Raw genomic sequence first — 18796 nt, 5'->3', positions numbered from 1 at the left:
CCACATACCAATGCTGGCCGGGATTTTATTGTATTCTTCTAGTTTTCTCAAACCCGAACCCCTTCATTCCGAGGTTTACACATGGGATCCTGATGCAAACCTACCGGTTCGACTGGTTCGTCAAAAGAAAACCATTTCGTATTATGACTGAAACAAGTCAAAGTAGTTAGCTTAAAATAAGGAAGAATCAGTCTTCCTCAATACCACGATTGAAAGACATGCAATCTCCCACTTCTATTTTCTTGTTTTCATCATAACTTGTGTTTGCATTATAAAAAGTCATTGAGATAATGAATAAAGGCAGAGAATTGTTTTGCCAAAAGACATTCTTGGGCAGAACGTACAAACGATTTTCGATATCTTGAATGGATCTTGGAGTGTCCATTATCTGTCCGAATAAATAATTCGGAAGGTTATGGCTTCCATTTGCAATGAAATGTTCACTAGACCCTAACCATTTTCATTTCTTAAATTCCATAAACTTGATATCTCTATTTTTACATTTGCAACTAGAAAGTATTCCATGATTCGCAGTTTCTTACATAATTACGATAATACCCTTGTACTCTTTTTTTTTTTGGTAACGCCCCTTGTACTCTTTACATGTACTTGTATGGCTTTCACATGAGTTTCAGGCGTTTGGTGTATTCCGCGAGTGCCCACAACGGGAAAATGTTTCGGTAGGACGGAAAGTGGAGCATCACATTCACCTTGAAAACTCCGGCAAGCTCCTGCGTTTCAATCCCAATTATCAGGAAGGAGAAGAAAGAACGTATTGATTCATGCATGCATGGTATCTTTCATTAATTTGATTGATGCTCAGATAACTCACGTCTTGAGGAAAGTCGCCGTTTTCCATCTGCGAATTGATTAGCATTTTCGCAGCACTATGAACATGAGTCTGCTCTCTTTCCATCTGCATTCTCAAACAGCCAAAAAAAAAAAAAAACATATGAATGAGGACAGTGATATTTATATTTGATTTTATTATTACGTATTATTATTTTTTCCTAATATTCTCTTATAAATATAAATATATAAGCTTTTTTTCTTTTCGTTTTCACTAACCTGACCGGCAAGAATTAGACCCATCATTGCTTGTGCTGTGTTCACCACATTGGACTTGTTTCCTTCCAAACGAGTATATTTCTGACGAAAAACATTTCTATGTTATATTCATGTGTTATGGATCAAGTTTTGCAATTCAGAAGACTTGTATCCATTTTTTTTTGCCATATACACGGTCTTCTCTATTATGGATTCATGTACATCTAATTTACTTTTATATTACGTTTTGAATTCATTCTTCGCCTCAAATTAATATCTCAACTCCTAAAATTGAAATCAATTCCCAACCAATATCATGACTGCGTTTGTTCAAAAACGCCTGAGGGTTCGACTGGTTGTACCGCAGCGGTTGCGGTTGCGGGGGACAGCGTTTTCAAAACGTTTGATAGCGATTATAAATGATTAGTACTGACTGGTTGAGAAGTTGCTGTTGGTAGTGATTGCGGGTGGGTGCAGTTAGAAGTGAATGGTTCATTACGGTTGCGGTTGTGTTTTGATATAAATTGTCAAAAAAAATATTATTTAAAAATAATTTTTTATAATAGTTTTAATTAAATTTTTCGTATCATTTGATAAAAATTATTTACTAAATTTATAATAATTAAATAATAAATTTAAAATATAAATATTATCAATTTAATTTATTTTTAAGTAAAAAAATAATTTTATTATAAAAAGTATTAAAAATAATCATTATTAAACTTAAAAATTATACTATTGTATTTTTTTATTAAAATATAATACTAAAAAATAATATCAAATCATAACACTAAAAAAAATCATCACCAATATATATATTAATGTTTTATATAATTTCTAATAAAAATATTTTAGTTTTTTTGTCAAAACGTCGGAAACCGCTACCAAAACGCAAGTTGGAAGTTGCGATTAGAAAACACAAGTTTGATTGCGGTTGGGTTGGTTGTGGTTCAACCAGTCAGTTTTTCAATCGCCCGCAACAGCCAGAAATCGCAACCGCTCCGTTTGCGGGTGGCGGCGGTGCAACCAGTCGCCTCCGGAATCGATTTAGGTTTTAGCTTGTGAGTTATCCTCAATTTCAGGAATTGATATATTAGTTCGATACATTTTTTATATTTGGGTATTATGTTTTCAAAGGTATTTATTTTGCATATTTTGAAAAGTTGGAGCATATGAGATTTTCCAAAAAAAAAAAAAACTAACAAAATCAACAAAAATGAAGGCTACCTTGTTTGGGCAAGAGAGATAGCTTTCACCCCAACCACCATCCGTGTTCTGAGTACGGAGAAGGAACCGAACCGCTTTACGTATAGCTGAACAGTTTTCGTAATTCTTCCCTGCGGCTACAAGGCTTCGTACCGCATACCAGGTGCCGTAGCAGAAACACACTCCCCAGTTTCCGTACCTGTCTATGACCCATTTCAAAAAATATTCTTTTTGGCTAATATTAGATGAGTATAAGGGCATTATTATCATAATATATAAATTTCAATCTAGGGTTCTTACTATATGTTCTGTATAAATCAAACAGAAAAAAGCATTTGTTCTATATTTATATCCAATGGAGTGACGGCGTACCATGAACCATCTGGCATTTGCTTGTTCTCCACATAATTTACAGCTTTTGCAAGGAACTTCTCGACCTCTTTCTTTCTATGCCCCGGAAACAGTTTTTTGAACGAAACCAACGCTACTATTGCTGATGCCGTGCATTCTGCATACCTGCAGGATTCCAAGGTTGGTTTTATCCATTTAGATAGTCGTCTAAGTTTAGTAATCGGTCACGGCAAAAAGAAAAAGGGAGTGATGATATGCAATACTCGTGCTCCACGACCACGTCTTCCGCAAACTCCACCGGGTTCAGCCGCTGGGTAAAGCGCGAAAGTCCGTGAGACGATATTGTACCATTTATTAAAAGAAATGATGAAACAAAACGGTACCTCCAACCATTGTTTTCCAAGAGCTGGCTCCCAAACTGCTACGCCTCCATTATTGCTCTGAAATGTTTCAGAAAGGGTAAAAAAATTGGTGAAATTGATTTCATGAAATCTAAAAATCTTTTTGAATATACTGATTATTTAAGCCTAAGTATTGTATAAGCTTAAGCTTAATTCACCTGCATGGAGAGGAGAAAATTGACTGCATCATGCAGCTTTTCTACTTCCATTTTCTCATCAATCAGTTCGGACGACATTGTTGAAAAGACTAGGCAATACTGGCAAACATTTATCAGTGCGTTCCGTTTCATTCTTATTGAAGCGGATACTGTTTCAGATATTTTTGAAATCGAAATCTCTACCTCTAAACTTTCAGCAGTACAATCCGAAACCGGCCATCCATGATCTTTGTCCGAAAATGTCCATGCCCCCTTTGATAAGTAACGAGACATTCTTCTACGGTCATTAGGAGGATTCTCTGTAACCTGACAAATACATATATGTACAACTCACACATACTTGCACATGGGAATGTTATACAACTACAATATCTCGAAACCAACGATACAAACCTGAGATTTTTTCACGAATTCGTATCCCTTAACTAGCGTCTGCCCGATCTCATGAATAAGATCAGCTGCTAGCAAGGCCTGAAGTGACAAAGCAGTATCCCATAACTGGCTACCGATAGACTGCACAACAACCATAGGTCGTTGTTGAACCCTCCCGAGAACATATCTTTCTACGGAGAATCTTTTGTTCAGAAAACATTACCTGGATTTTCATACCATCTTCCCCTAACCAAATGAAATCATGGACTCGAGCAAGATGCTTCTTGAAGTAGTCACTTTCGGGATCTTCAACCCAACAAGCAAGCATACATAAGGCCTATCCAAGTAACGTAAAGCAATTCTAAAATGTTACAGAGGCAATGGATAATAATTTAAATTACAGCCCAAGTCATATTCTAAAAATATGAAAATCTTGATATGAACATGGTAATGGATATAAACATAGATCGATTTTTCTTCTAGAACAAGAAAAAAAAAGAAAAATAAGACAATTACCTTTCCCCCGCATCCGCCTGAAATGTAATGGCTGACTTCTCTTCATAGTGAATGAAATCTATTGTTGCTTGAAGGGCTTTTTGTCTTATCAACTTGTTGAAGGGCCAACGAATCATGCACGGCTCATAAAACATATAAAGGGTATCCCATATCACTTTTTGTAGAAAGCTTTGGGGACTATAGAGATCTTCCTAGCCGCATTACACATAGCGGCAAATTCGGTGTTCCACGAAAGGACGAAGCATATAGAAGTGGATTGCCACTTCATTCGGGAGAAGATAACTCAGGGACTAATATCGACAAAATACACTCGGAGCCAAGACCAATTAGCTGACGTACTAACCAAGGCAACGAGCTCATTTGTCTTAAGTAATTGTCTCTCCAAGATTGGCCTCGTCAACTATTCCCGGCCAATCTTGAGGGGGAATGTTGAAGACCCGAAGACTGAGCAAGAATCACACGAGATGAGCACCATCACACGACTGGAGACATTTACGGATCAAGACAGAGAATGAAGAAAGGAAACACACCAAGACATCCCAAGACATACTGCAGAATCTTATCAAAACAGGAAACTTGCTTCTACAATGGAGAAACTTGCTAATTCATATTCTACAATATATATTCTTACCTTAATTGTAAACATATATGCTGTATATATGAAAGCTTGTGTACGTACAGAAAAATAAGGGGAATGAAAGAGTTCTTTTGTTAATCAAACTCTCTCCCTAACATTTCTCAAACCTACAGTGAATCTCTGTTGCTTTGATCAATTGTCTGTTCTCCATAGATTTCTTCATGGTATCAGAGCCTCTCGGTTTCTGATTCTCTTCGTTTTCGATCCTGTCTATATCTCGGTTGCTGCAAACTGATCTCCGATCTCAGATCTGTCCTACCAACAAGGCGTCATGGAGCAAGGAAGCAAACTGATTCCAATCCTTCTCAACGGCAATAATTATTTTTATTGGACCAAGGCGGCGACAGCTGCCCTCCATAGCAAGGGTCTGTGGGAGCATGTCATCACCTCCAGAATCCCAAATTCACCACGTATTGCTGCAGACGGCGAAGATTCTGCCGTCGTGACTGCACAGAACAAAACAGAGGAACTCGAACAAGCTGCCTGGAAAAAATCAGACAGCCAAGCCTTGGTTCTTCTTCAAGGCTCACTCGAACCTGACATCCTCCAATCATTTATCGCCAATGACACCGCCAAGGCTCTGTGGGATTCTCTCAAGAGTGTTTATGGCAATCTCTCCAATATTAGTCGAGTCTTTGAAATCAAGAGAAAACTATTCAAGCTGCAACAGAACGGGCAAGCCTTTAACAAGCTTCAAGGAGATTTCTGTGCTCTCTGGGCTGAATTAGAGGAGATCCGACCGCGAACAACCGATCTCTTGACTTCACGAGAACGTGCTGCAGAAGATAAGGTCTTCTCTCTTCTACTTACTCTTGATGCCACTTATAATGATTTGATTTATCACACGCTGCGCCAATCCAAATTGCCAAGTTTCGATGAGGTCTGTATGATGATTAAGCGAGAGGAAGGGGGTCGAAACATTTTCACCCACCCGACAGAACTCGCTCATTACTCCAAGCGTCCCACCTCTGCAACTTTCCAACAGAAGGATCGCAAGAACTTGTACTGCGATCATTGCAAGCGAAGTGGTCACTCCAAAGAGAGATGTTGGATACTAAATTCCCATCTGAAACCTGCAAGGTATCGTGACAATGCTAGCTCCTCATCTCGAGCTTCTGCGATGACAGCCACTGCTTCGGTTACTTCTGGTGACACTGCGGTTATGTTCACACCAGAAGAACTCAGGGGCTTCAAACAACTGTTAATCGCCATGAACACCAAAGATAACGGTACACTTTCTCCTCTATCCCCTGTTCTTATCGACTCCGGTGCCTCCACGCATATGTTTGCAGATGCTCGCTGGTTCGAATCTGTTAAACCTTGCAGTGGGGTAGTCTCGGTTGCTAACGGCCAGAATGTTCCTATCAAAGGACATGGCTCATTTACTCTTTTCGGCAGAACACTCTCTGGACTATATGTTCCTGAGTTCCAAGCTAATCTTCTTTCCATCTCCAAATTACTTACACAAATCTCTTGCTGCGTTATTTTCCGATCTAACCTTGTTGAGTTTCAGGATATTAACACACTAGAGATCATTGGCAGAGGACACTCAGTTGGCAATCTGTTCTACCTTGACGACCCGATTTCCAGTTTCCATTCTGTTTCTTCGGATATTTGGCATGATCGATTGGGGCATCCCCATTCGAAAGTGCTTCATTTGCTTATTCCAGATTACAAACCAGTTAGTTCCATTTGTGAGGCTTGTACTCTTGGAAAACACGTTTGGTCTGTTTTTCCCGTTTCTTCTACCGTTTATGACAATATTTTTGATCTCGTGCACTCCGATGTATGGACTGCTCCGTGTTTTTCTAGAGATAATTACAAATATTTCGTGACCTTCATTGATGAAAAATCAAAGTTCACTTGGCTCACACCATTGCAGAAGAAAAGCGGTCTTTCTGGCTTTTCAGAATTTTGTTGCATACGTCACTAACCAATTTGGCAGCACTATTAAGGCTTTCCGTACAGACAATGGTGGCGAATATCTCAGTACCGCTTTCCGACAGTTTCTTCTACACAAAGGGATCGTGCATCAACGTTCTTGCCCGAAAACTCCGCAACAAAATGGGGTTGCCGAGCGTAAAAACCGACACCTCATGGAAGTCACTCAAACGTTGCTATTTCATCGTCAAGTCCCGAAGAGATACTGGTCTGATGCGGTTAAAACAGCTTGTTACCTGATTAATAGGCTGCCAACACAAGTCCTCAAAGATCACTCACCTTATGAGGTATTATTTCAAACCAAACCCACTTTGGATCATTTAAAAGTTTTTGGTTGTGTTTGCTTTGTCCGTGTACATGAAACAGACAGGGACAAGCTCGACGCTCGGAGTATTCGCTGTGTATTCTTGGGGTATCCCCCTGATACGAAAGGGTACCTTTGCTACGACCCTCAGAGCAACCGTGTTCACACTTCCCGTGATGTACGATTTGTCGAAGAAGTTAGCTACTTCGACAAACAAGACTGGTCTGTCTTGGACAATATCGTTCATAGAGGTACATATTCGAATGAATATCTTTTGCAATATCTAACCTCTCTACAGAACCTTAGCAATCGGCCAGACACACAACAAATCTCCTCTCTACCTCCTGCGATGTCTGATCCACATTCGAGTGCCACTCCAAATCAGGTTCTCTCTCTTCCTTCGGTTCCTGGTGAATCTTTCTCGCAGGTGGCCTCCATCCCAGCTGCTCCCCTCGCACATGATTCACTGGACACCTCGAATACGTCTGCGGATTCTGACGACGACACTTCTTCCTCTGTTTCTCCCGCGTTCCCAGTTGAGGGGGAAACTAGCGTGAGCAGAGTTCGTCCCGAGGTGCCGCTCCTCTCCATTGCAACACAACCAGATCCCGAGTTCACCACCTCTGCTCCTGATTCGAATGAGCCCATACGACGTAGTTCACGCCCTCGTCAGCCATCAGTTCGTTTACATCCAGACACTTGGGTCCTTGGTACTCAGGTTCCAAAAAGTCACCACACGGTGATGTATCCCATCGAAGATTACTCATCTCTTTCCTGTTTTTTGACTACTGATCAAAGTTTTCTGAGTAGCATTATGCAGGCCTCGGAACCTCAGACTTATTCACAGGCTAAGACCATTCCGGTATGGCAACAAGCTATGCGAGACGAGATCGACGCCCTTGAACATAACGGCACCTGGACTATCACGGAGTTACCACCGGACAAACGCGTTGTGGGCTGCAAATGGATCTACAAGATCAAATATCACAGCACTGGAGAGATAGAACGCCATAAAGCACGCCTCGTCGCCAAAGGATATACTCAGACGTTTGGCGAGGATTACACCGAAACTTTCGCCCCCGTAGCTAAGTTATCTTCTGTTCGTGTTATCCTTTCATTAGCGACTAACTTAGATTGGGAGTTGTGGCAGATGGACATGAAAAACGCGTTTCTACAAGGCGATCTCGAAGAAGAAATTTATATGGAACCACCTCCGGGCTATCATCGGGATATACAACCCGGCCAAGTGTGTCGTCTACACAAATCAATTTACGGTCTCAAACAATCACCCCGTGCTTGGTATCATAAACTTTCACTTGCAATCATAGCACGCGGTTTCAATCGGAGCAACTCCGATCATTCCCTCTTTATTTCACATACCGCGGTTGGCATTGTTCTCCTCATTGTGTACGTTGACGATATTATAATTGCAGGAAACGATCCAATTGGTATCAAAGAAACTAAGGCGTACTTGACGTCGGTGTTTGATATCAAAGACTTGGGCAACTTAAAATATTTTCTTGGGATTGAAGTAACCCGCGGCACTAATTCCTTATTTCTCTCCCAAAGAAAGTACATTCTTGATTTATTACAGGATACAGGAATGCTAGCATGCAAACCCGTCCGAACTCCGCTCGAAGAACACTTTAAGGATCAACGCGAGGGGGAATCACTGGAAGACTCAGAGCAATATCGTCGCGTTGTTGGTAAGTTAACCTATTTAACGATTACTCGACCTGACTTAAGCTTTGCTGTGCATCAGGTCAGTCAATGGATGCATGCGCCAACAACAACCCACTGGCTAATGGTGACTCGGATACTCAAATACCTCAAAGGAACGCCAAACAAAGGAGTCTGGATGACAAAGAATCGACACACGGAAATCGTAGCGTACTGCGATGCAGACTGGGCAGGCGACAGAACGGATCGGAAGTCAACCACGGGATATTGCACCTTTGTCGGCGGCAACTTGGTCACATGGAAAAGCAAGAAGCAAACAGTCGTCGCTCGATCAAGTGCTGAAGCAGAATATCGTGCAATGGCCAACACTGCAAGCGAAATCATGTGGTTGCGACAGTTACTTGACGACCTCGGAATCAAGCTAGACGGACCGACCACCTTACACTGCGACAACCAAGCCGCATTACACATAGCGGCAAATTCGGTGTTCCACGAAAGGACGAAGCATATAGAAGTGGATTGCCACTTCATTCGGGAGAAGATAACTCAGGGACTAATATCGACAAAATACACTCGGAGCCAAGACCAATTAGCTGACGTACTAACCAAGGCAACGAGCTCATTTGTCTTAAGTAATTGTCTCTCCAAGATTGGCCTCGTCAACTATTCCCGGCCAATCTTGAGGGGGAATGTTGAAGACCCGAAGACTGAGCAAGAATCACACGAGATGAGCACCATCACACGACTGGAGACATTTACGGATCAAGACAGAGAATGAAGAAAGGAAACACACCAAGACATCCCAAGACATACTGCAGAATCTTATCAGAACAGGAAACTTGCTTCTACAACGGAGAAACTTGCTAATTCATATTCTACAATATATATTCTTACCTTAATTGTAAACATATATGCTGTATATATGAAAGCTTGTGTACGTACAGGAAAATAAGGGGAATGAAAGAGTTCTTTAATCAAACTCTCTCCCTAACATTTCTCAAACCTACAGTGAATCTCTGTTGCTTTGATCAATTGTCTGTTCTCCATAGATTTCTTCAATACATAGCATGCTCGTTGTGTTGTTCTCTACGTATGAATGAAGTTATACATGCATGATAAATGTACATATAATGATCGATAGTTTACCTGTGCACATTGATGGCGCGTGTTCTTCCAATCAATTTCGCTGTAAGGCCGGGTATAGAGTTCGTCTTGAAGTTGTAGAATGATAGGAGTTGGGGATGCAACAAATCTTTTCCCGTACAAGTATGACAAGGGCATGAAAATCATCCGAGAATATATCCAAAGGGTACCTAATATAATTTTGTTTTTCCGAAGGCGTTTCTTAGAAATAGAAGGAAACCATTATACTTACTCCCTTAATGAATCTAGTAATGTCACAGAAAGGAGTGGAACCTCCATTGATAGGGCAAAAAGAAGGAAGCATCCAGAACTCGGGTGGCATCGGTTTGCAACCAGACCAGTCATATAATCCAAGGATCTACAAGAATAGAAAAATGTTGTATAACTTGTTAAAGATGATTCCCCTATTCTTCGTAATATATCTCAAATTCTACGCACCGAAAGCCAAGCTTTTCCTAGCAAAGGCGTAAATGTAGCGCCCCCGTGGTCAAGAATCCACTTACGAGCCCATTCACAAGCGTTTTCTTTACCACCATCACCCCCTTCTCCGAGGATTCGTAGGCATACGTAGTTGAGAACAGTACAAAACATAACACTATGGCTCTCTACATGTAGACCCCAACCACTATCTTCGTTCTACAATGAATATATCAATCATATGACATACATACATACATATGTATATATATGAAGCAAGATTTCAAATAGATGATTATGTAATGCTTCATTTGCATACAAGTACCTGATGAGTATATATGTAACGTAGAATCTCTTTGCGATGGTTACCAGAGAAGATGGTATCCAGATGTCCAGTGATGTACAAGCAAATGACTTGTAGATTTTCATTGAAATTGTTATACTTTGGAAAATGTAGAAACAATTAAATTGTATTTGTTTACATATAGGCTCACAAATGGCGGGAGGAAGAACAGAGGCCCTGCATTTTCTGCGGGCCAATGTCCATCATCAGCCTGCAAGGCTGAAAAATAGTGAACCCCTCTTGTAAGTGCAGCCTTTGCTACTTTGGGAATCTTCTGTTTAATATTTTTCTCCCGCAGAAACTGTAAGATCTCGATCATATGAGGGATAAAAGATGTTTATACAGATATATATATATACACACACGTCATCACATAGTCAACACTTCATCACCTGTAGGCGCCATATGAGATCGGAGCTAGCTTTGACACGAGCTCGTCTCTGGGAGAAGTTTCGACGAGCTTCTTCAACCTCGTCGAGCTCCTCCTGAGATCTTACGTCAGGATCGAACTCCCAAATTTGCCTCCCGACATAGTCGTTTGTGCTGTGCAAGTAACCGTCGTCTCCTCCCTTTCCAACCCTAAGCCTCCACATTTCCTCCTTCCAGCTCCTAAACAAAATGCTAAATTATATATATAGATATAATATATATCTATGTGCAACGATATGCAGTAGCCATTTTATATGTGAGCGACACGGATACAACACGTTTCTGTTTCACCATCCCGTTATGACACATTTTATGCCGTGCATGTGTGCGTATATATGTAGAGCTTTATCGTAAATGAGTTTAAGAAACAAAAGAAAGAGGTCAAGATATATATTGAAATTGATTTTTTTTTTATATACATATTTTGACTCAATTGAGTAAAATAATAAAAGAATTTAACGTTCGAATTTCATAAAAGAAATTGAATACCGAATGGTTGCTCAAACTTAATATACAAAAACAAAAAAATAGTTCGAACCAAAAGTTAAAAGGATAAATTCGAACATCAGACACAATATATTATACATTGAAAATACCACAAAAAAATGTATAAAAACTAATATTATATTTTTTTATATTCAAAATTTTATCGAATTTTTGATTTAACTATATCTTTCAAAAGATTGGAGAAATTCTATATTAATATTTCCTTCAAGTGAATATTGGAGAAATTCTATATTAATATTTCCTTCAAGTGAATGTTTAATCTAAATTGAAAAAGAGTTTTATCCAACATCTAACCATCTCAACCAATTACTATCCTGAATTAAAAATTAATATTCTAATATATATATATACACACATGAAAACTTGTTTAAAAAATTAGATGTGTGGACATATCAATCAGTGGATGCGTGCAATTTTTTTTTTTCAGACAACGTAATAATATTCCTCCCGTTTTTTAATAGATGTCGTTTTACAAAATATTTTTTTATTACTAATTACAATTCGTTTTAGAACTTTTAGGTGATTTATAAGAAAAATTACAATTTTATCCTTAATTAAAAAATGAACTTCAATAAAAATGAATGAAAATATAATTTAATAGGGGTATATATAATTTTTTTTATATTTGCTTGATAATTGTGAAAAAATCTAAAACACATCCTTCTAAGAAAGAGGAAAGTAAAAAATAATAATAATAATAATAATAATAATACCAAGTGCCAAGAACAGAAAAGAACAGAAGATAATTGAACAGCAGACTTGGATGGCTCCAAACTGATTAATGGAAAAAATACTGATTATAAAGAAATCACAAATTAATAACAACTATCTTTCCCTAATTTTATTACTAGTAGCATAAACAGCATATATTAACTTAAGTATTCATAGAAATTCGCATTCATTCGATAAATTTTTTAACGTAGTTGATTGAGACTAAAAGTCTTACTTGTAATCAAGTCGTTACTTTATTCTAGAGAATTTGAAAACTTCTCATGTAAAGGCAAAGTGCAATTGAATGATTATTTGGAGCCATTTGGACATAAACAAGGCCATATCCAAGGTTATAAGAAGTTGTGAGATAAAGATTAAAGATTGATAGAATTATTCAGTTGATTACTTTGAAGAGATCTATGGATTCGAGTCCCTCCCCTTTTTTTAAAGAACTTGATTTTCTCATATTCCCAAATGGTTCAGCCGAGTCAAATACAACTCAGAACGAGTTATTTCTTTGAGCAAAATTGAATTTTCTTATCTAAGTGACTCGCTCGTGTCACTTACAACTCGATCCGAATATCCCTTGACTTTAATTCGGTCCGAGTAACCCTAAATCTCAAAATTCACACATTTACTTATTCAACCCTGTTGTGTGTAACCATATATGCATTCGCAGTAGTAACAGTCCTGAAATCACATTTCGGTATATAAATTATAGTTAGCCTCTAGTAAATCAATTATCCACTTTGAATTGAGTAAGATGTGATCTAATTTAAGCCCGATAATGGTTCAAACTTTAATCTTTTTTTCTGATGATATCATATGTTGAATATATGGATAATGTTAGTTGCTTCCTTCTTGCACAAGATTCTCCAAGCTCAGTCAATCTTTATTGGTATAATATCTTGTTTCCTCTAGAAATTTGATGTCTTTTGAAGTGAAAATGTGACGAGTTAAAAGTATCATAACAAATGTACCCTTTTTGGTTCATAGGATATCCGACAAATATACATCTCGTACTCCTTTGGTCCAATTTATTTCTTTGGACGTCCGAACTAACACAAAACACATACATTTTAAAAGTAAAAACACGTAAGTGGTCAAGAGATGATTTGTGATTATAGAGTAGCTTGAATGAAGATTTATCATTAAATACTTATGTCGGGAGCCTATTAATGAGAAAACAGATTATCTTGAGGGCATCGCTCCAAAATATCTTCACTACCTTCTGTTGGTTTAGGTGCTCTATACGTTGCTTTACAATATGAGTACCGTGACATTTTGTATGAATAGATTCATGATTTTGGTTAAGTGAATGAGTGTCTTTCTCTTTATCCGTTTTGCATATTTGATGAAATAAGGAAATCCTTGGTTCGTTATGGGAATGATAATATATTAAGATATTAAGACTAGAATGAGGTGTAATAGATGATCATGGATCACAGTCATGGGTACTGATTTGGAATGAAGTACCGAATGACTCGCATGAGATTGTTAGATGGACATGAGTCATGACTTGAATCTCATGTGATAGGTTCATGATTAGATACTTTGACCTGAGATGACTATGGTATCTGATATGAGGAGTGTTATACTTTGATTGCATCGAACGTCTTACGTAACAGGAAGATTATAATGGCGTCCTTTGGGTATGACAGGAATCATGTTACAGATAATAGATAGTCAATACGAAATTTGTATTGCTTGAGCCCCTCGAGTGAATTAAGACTGAGATGCGTGCAATCTGATGATAAGTTATCTGATGTTTCAATTAACTCAACGAACGAGAAAAGCAGTCGAATCTGATAAGATGGTTAGCTCCATGTCTTATGTTCGACATATGATATCGCGTTACAAAGGGATCATCATATGGATTATTACCGGCTTTCGTTAGATCAGGAGACTAACTCTATTCGAATTAGGTAGTTATAGTGTTTTGCTAGAGATCGCCTATGACTTATGATACGTGTGTACCGAGTCTAAAATCTATAACACGATTCACAACTCACCGCAAGGATACGGATCGTCGTAACACGAGGTCGAACACAATGACCGGTTGCTAAATCTAAACCCTAATCGAAACTAAATCAAAGCAAGCAAGTGAAAGTAATGGTGGAAGTATGTGGAATCTAAAATAACTAAAATAAGAAAGCAAATAAAAACGTGTAACTATCAAGCAAAGATGACCGTGCGTGTCGGGACCGTATTCGCGTGTATGGGTATATGCTAAGCATGCGAGAATCACGATATTGAATCTGTATTCGGGAATAGTCAAGCAACACAAATAGAGAAATCACCTCCCGGCATATAACTCACTATCTAAAGTTCTCTAAATCCATATCCCTATGTGATTTATCAAACTAGATGCATGAAGAACACTATCATCAATCCTAGATCGATCAAACCATATTCCTATGTGAATAATACGATCTATTCTATCGATTTCGATCCGAAACTAAACCCATATTCCTATGTAGTTCAGAATCTGAAATAATTGGCCAAGGGGACAGCAAACACCAATCGAATAAAGCACAAATCGATAAAACCGAAACAAATCCAAATCGCAACCAAGTTAGGGTTCAAACATACCCAAAACACAAACGAATCCCTAACCCACAGCCGTGGATCTACTCACGGTTCATAGAAAACAACAAAAAGCTCAAAAGAAAAGAGATAAAAGAGAGGAGAGAAAAGCTCATGTAGATGTGCAGTCTCCACGATCGAATCTTCCTTCTTCTTCCCGAAATCCCATGAACTTCTATTCTTCTCTCACCAAAAGCTCTCCAAAAGTCTGTATCTAAGTGTTCTCTAAGGCTCTCCTCTGTTCTAGGACGTGGTTAGGTCTATTTTATAACCTTAGGGCGGCTCCCAAGAGTTCTCCTTTCATTAGAACTCTAAAAATTGCGAATTAGGGTTTTTCTAGGTTTTGACTCGACCGAGTCAAAGTATTGACTCGGACCAAGTCAAGTCGGGCCCATCTGACTCGGACTCTTCACGAATTTGCTCATAACTTTCTGCTCCGGTGTCGGATTTACGCGATTTTGGTGTCTACGCGAAGCTCTTGAAGTGCTCTTTCCAATGGTACCAGTCTCGCATGATTTGGACTTCTGCAGAGAAAGTTATTGATGTCGCAACATGAGTATCTCATCCGGACTTCTCCTCTAATGCTCCAAATAACTCCTTTGTCCAATCATCTTCGAAACCTGTAACACTGCAAAACTAAAGCACAACCGGGTTTTGTATCCTAACAAGCCTAGAATGCCTATGAATGCATGTGATTATCTTATAAAACCTAGACAAGCTCTCATCAAAATATAGAGAAGAATAGGAGTTATCAACTTATATTACCGGAATGAAGATTATGCGTCTTATTTCTATTCCGGATGAGCCTACACGGTCACACACATAGGGAAGGACAAGTGCACGAGAAAGAGACGAATATCTCCGAGTCGCAAGAGTCCAGTCCGACCGGTCCACAGAGCAAATGTTGCGTTCAGATGGAAAAAGTTAACCTATACCGACCGGTCCACAGGCTGGACCGATCGGTACAGGCGTCGAGACATTCCTTCTCCTACTCTAACTAGGGTGTTTTGGAACCAAAATAAAAGGGCACGACCCTAGAGTTTTGATATGTCTCCTCAAACTTTTAGAGCAGATCTAAGAGTCCCAAAACCCGCTTCTGATTCCCTAAAACCCTGCGCATTATAGAGATCAAGATTTCTAGTCCTAACAGACGAGTTCCAACCGTTGGAATCCTTTCTGACATGTGGATACGTGTAGAGGGCTTGGTATATTTTCTGCCTTCTTGTGATCGACGATTCATTTGTGAGTGCAGGCCCCGGATCGTTTGAGGTTAGTGTTTCTTCTATAGATCTACAATCATGCATGTTCGTTTTAGGGTTTGTTTAGAAAAATTTTTGTTTTTCATTTTCCGTTGCATGAACCCTAGAACCGGATCTCTAGGATTATGAATTGCTAGTGAGATATCAGAAAACCCAACACTTTTTGTGAAACATGAGGTGTGAGCAACTTTCATTGGATACCTATTTTTACGTTCGGCTGCACCATTTTGTTGTGGCATGTGAGGACAAGATTTCAGGTGAATGATTCTATTTTGAAGTAGGTATTGTTGGAATGAATTACTTATCTATCTATTCTTCTCTATTATTTGTTCTTAAACATTTCATCTTAATATTAAATTCATTAGTGATAAGAGCAAAACTGTTTAAAGGTTTGAAAGATCACGTGCATTTGATTTTTTCATCTATAAACGTAACAAAATATTTGAAGTGATCGATCATGAAAAAAACGAAAAAAACAGTCTATAAATCCGAGTGAACTAAATCAAAAACATTTTCATAATGAGTTGTAGAAGTAGAAAAAATAACGTGTCAATGTTTACCAAGAATAAGAATACAAGCCTCACAAACTTGGCTACCATTATGCAATTTTCCTCTTGTACAAAGCAATAGAAGGGAAAGAAAAACAAACATGGTAACACGAATTCAAAATTGTATATAAAGCGATTAAACCAAAAACCAATTAAACCGCAAATAACCAAATCAAATCCATTGGCACATGTATTCTAATAGCGAAGAACAGGAACACACTTGAGTGGATGAGCCATGGTCAAGGTCATGCCTCCTACTTCTTCCATGTTGACCTTCTTCTCTCCCTCAATCACCCATTGAAAACATTGTACCATTGTTCCTATGGCCATTCCCATGGAAATATAAGCCAAGTCTTCACCTAGACATCTTCTTCCCCCCCCTCCGAAAGGAACATACTTGAGAACCCGTTCCTTGTTATCACTACCTTGCCTTGTTGTCCAAGAAATCAAGAACCTCTCTGGTCGAAACTCGTTTGGATCATCCCACGAATTTGGATCTCTCATTATCGCGTAAACATTAACGAGCAGTAACGCCTTCTCGTTCACATCAAACCCTCCAATCTTGCATGATTCTCTGCACGAAAGGGCCTGGTGGGTGTAGTCTCAGACCTTCGTTAATGACTGCCTGCAAGTACTGTAGCTTTGGAAGATCTGATTCTTGAATCAACCTTGAACGCCCAACAATGGAGTCGACTTCTTCTCTCACCTTTTTAAGAACGTCTGGATGGTTTATGAGCTCTGCCATTATCCACTCTGTCGCCATTGCCGACGTATCAGTGCCGGCAAGGAACATATCTTGCATATGCCACCCAGTTAGATACAACACACACACACATATATATATATATCACGCTCAAGAAGAGAATATATATACTTTACCACCAGAAATGCCTTTATATGGTCCCTTATGATCATGTACTCAGCCTTCTCGTCATGACAAGCTTCCAACAGAACATCCATTATCTCCGTTTGGTCTCTACCGGAGTTCTCTTCGTGTTCCCTGAGAATCTTCTTGGCCAACTCATCGTATCGACGGGAAATATCGTTTTCTTTGTCAAGCAATGAAATCCCGAATCTCTTGAGCGGACGGAGTATATGTCCTGAGATTAACTTCTCAACGACTGGCGGATGACTTTGAGATCAAGTCTCTTGCTTCATCAGCTTCACCATTCTCTTCAGAAAACCTCCTTCCAATCATCATCCTCGTTATGGTATTGCTCGAGAGCTTCTTCATCTCCTCTCTCAGTTCAATCACCTCTTTCCTCTTCGCCTTATCCAACAGACCCATGTAAAACCTCTCCAGTTCTTCCGCCCGAACAACGCGTGACCTCTTCAGATGTCGCTGTCTGAGCAATTCCCTCGTAGGGAGAGGTGGTGAATCCATTAGAGCCGAACAGTATCGAAGATTCGTCGTCGGTAGCGTCGTGGTTACGGGACGAGAGGTTCAGATCTTGGGTCCTGAAAGCTTGGTAAGCCGACGAGGCCGAGGAGATTATGATGACTGTGGTGTTAAAGACTCGGAGGGAGAGGACATGGCCGTATTTGGAGGAAAGCTTTTGGAGGAACTTGCACCATGGAAGAGAGAGAAGAAGGTGAATGTGGCTAACGAGCCATAGGATTGAAGGGCTTGGAGGCAGACTGGCGTTTGTGCTCTTTGGTTTCTTGAAGTAGAAAAATAAGAGGAACCATGTCAGGGCGAAGATGAAACGTAACTGCAGTTCCACGGTAATCATCGTTGTTTGCCTTTGTGATTATCAGCTTTTCCTCCTCTATTGATGTATACACATATATACACACACATATATGTGCTAAAGTATATATTGTGTGGTACAGTTTTATCAGACCTTCACGATCACTTTGAATATTTTAATATTACTGCAGGCTCAATCATTTCGGGTCTGCGATCTCCGTTTAAGATATTGAATCCAAATTCGTGAAGAAAAGAAAAAGTGGGTCCCGGTTACAAATAAAGAAACAGTCTTTATATATATATAAAATAAATATTATATTTTAATTATTAAAAGGTGTAATAATGAAGAGCTAACCACAAACCTTAATGACAATGCATTTAGATTTGGATCTTTTTAATATAGATATAAAGCGCTAAATTTTAAATTTATATACATATATGGTACGTATTATGTATATATGATTTTGTATGAATGTGATTATTGAAGGTTTTAAGTATAGATAAATCCAAAAAGCTTTAAAATATATATTACATCAGATAAAAGTTTGAG

The 18796-nt window shown here is 39.0% G+C and overlaps 2 protein-coding genes and 1 pseudogene across 2 annotated transcripts; all 3 read right to left on the bottom strand.

The window, feature by feature from the left end:
- Nucleotides 1-444: 444 nt before the first annotated feature.
- Nucleotides 445-10585, bottom strand: LOC104814796 (annotated as a pseudogene).
- On the bottom strand, nucleotides 10585-11110 carry LOC104814797 (germanicol synthase-like). The gene is made up of 2 exons (XM_010542991.1): nucleotides 10909-11110; nucleotides 10585-10817 (listed from the first exon to the last, which is right to left on the bottom strand). The coding sequence occupies exons 1-2, from the start codon at nucleotides 11107-11109 to the stop codon at nucleotides 10611-10613; spliced, it is 408 nt and encodes a 135-aa protein (XP_010541293.1). The 5' UTR covers nucleotide 11110; the 3' UTR covers nucleotides 10585-10610.
- Nucleotides 11111-16574: 5464 nt separating this feature from the next.
- On the bottom strand, nucleotides 16575-17521 carry LOC104814795 (cytochrome P450 705A5-like). Its single transcript, XM_019202688.1, is given in 3 exon segments — nucleotides 16575-17133; nucleotides 17135-17309; nucleotides 17439-17521. Coding segments are annotated over 2 exon segments (549 nt in total). The 5' UTR covers nucleotides 17302-17309; nucleotides 17439-17521; the 3' UTR covers nucleotides 16575-16751.
- Between the last annotated feature and the right edge of the window lie 1275 nt (nucleotides 17522-18796).

Source organism: Tarenaya hassleriana, unplaced genomic scaffold (genome assembly GCF_000463585.1).
Source record: "Tarenaya hassleriana unplaced genomic scaffold, ASM46358v1 Cleome22, whole genome shotgun sequence".
NCBI classification, from domain to species: domain Eukaryota; kingdom Viridiplantae; phylum Streptophyta; class Magnoliopsida; order Brassicales; family Cleomaceae; genus Tarenaya; species Tarenaya hassleriana.
This window is presented reverse-complemented; position numbering and strand designations above follow the sequence as displayed.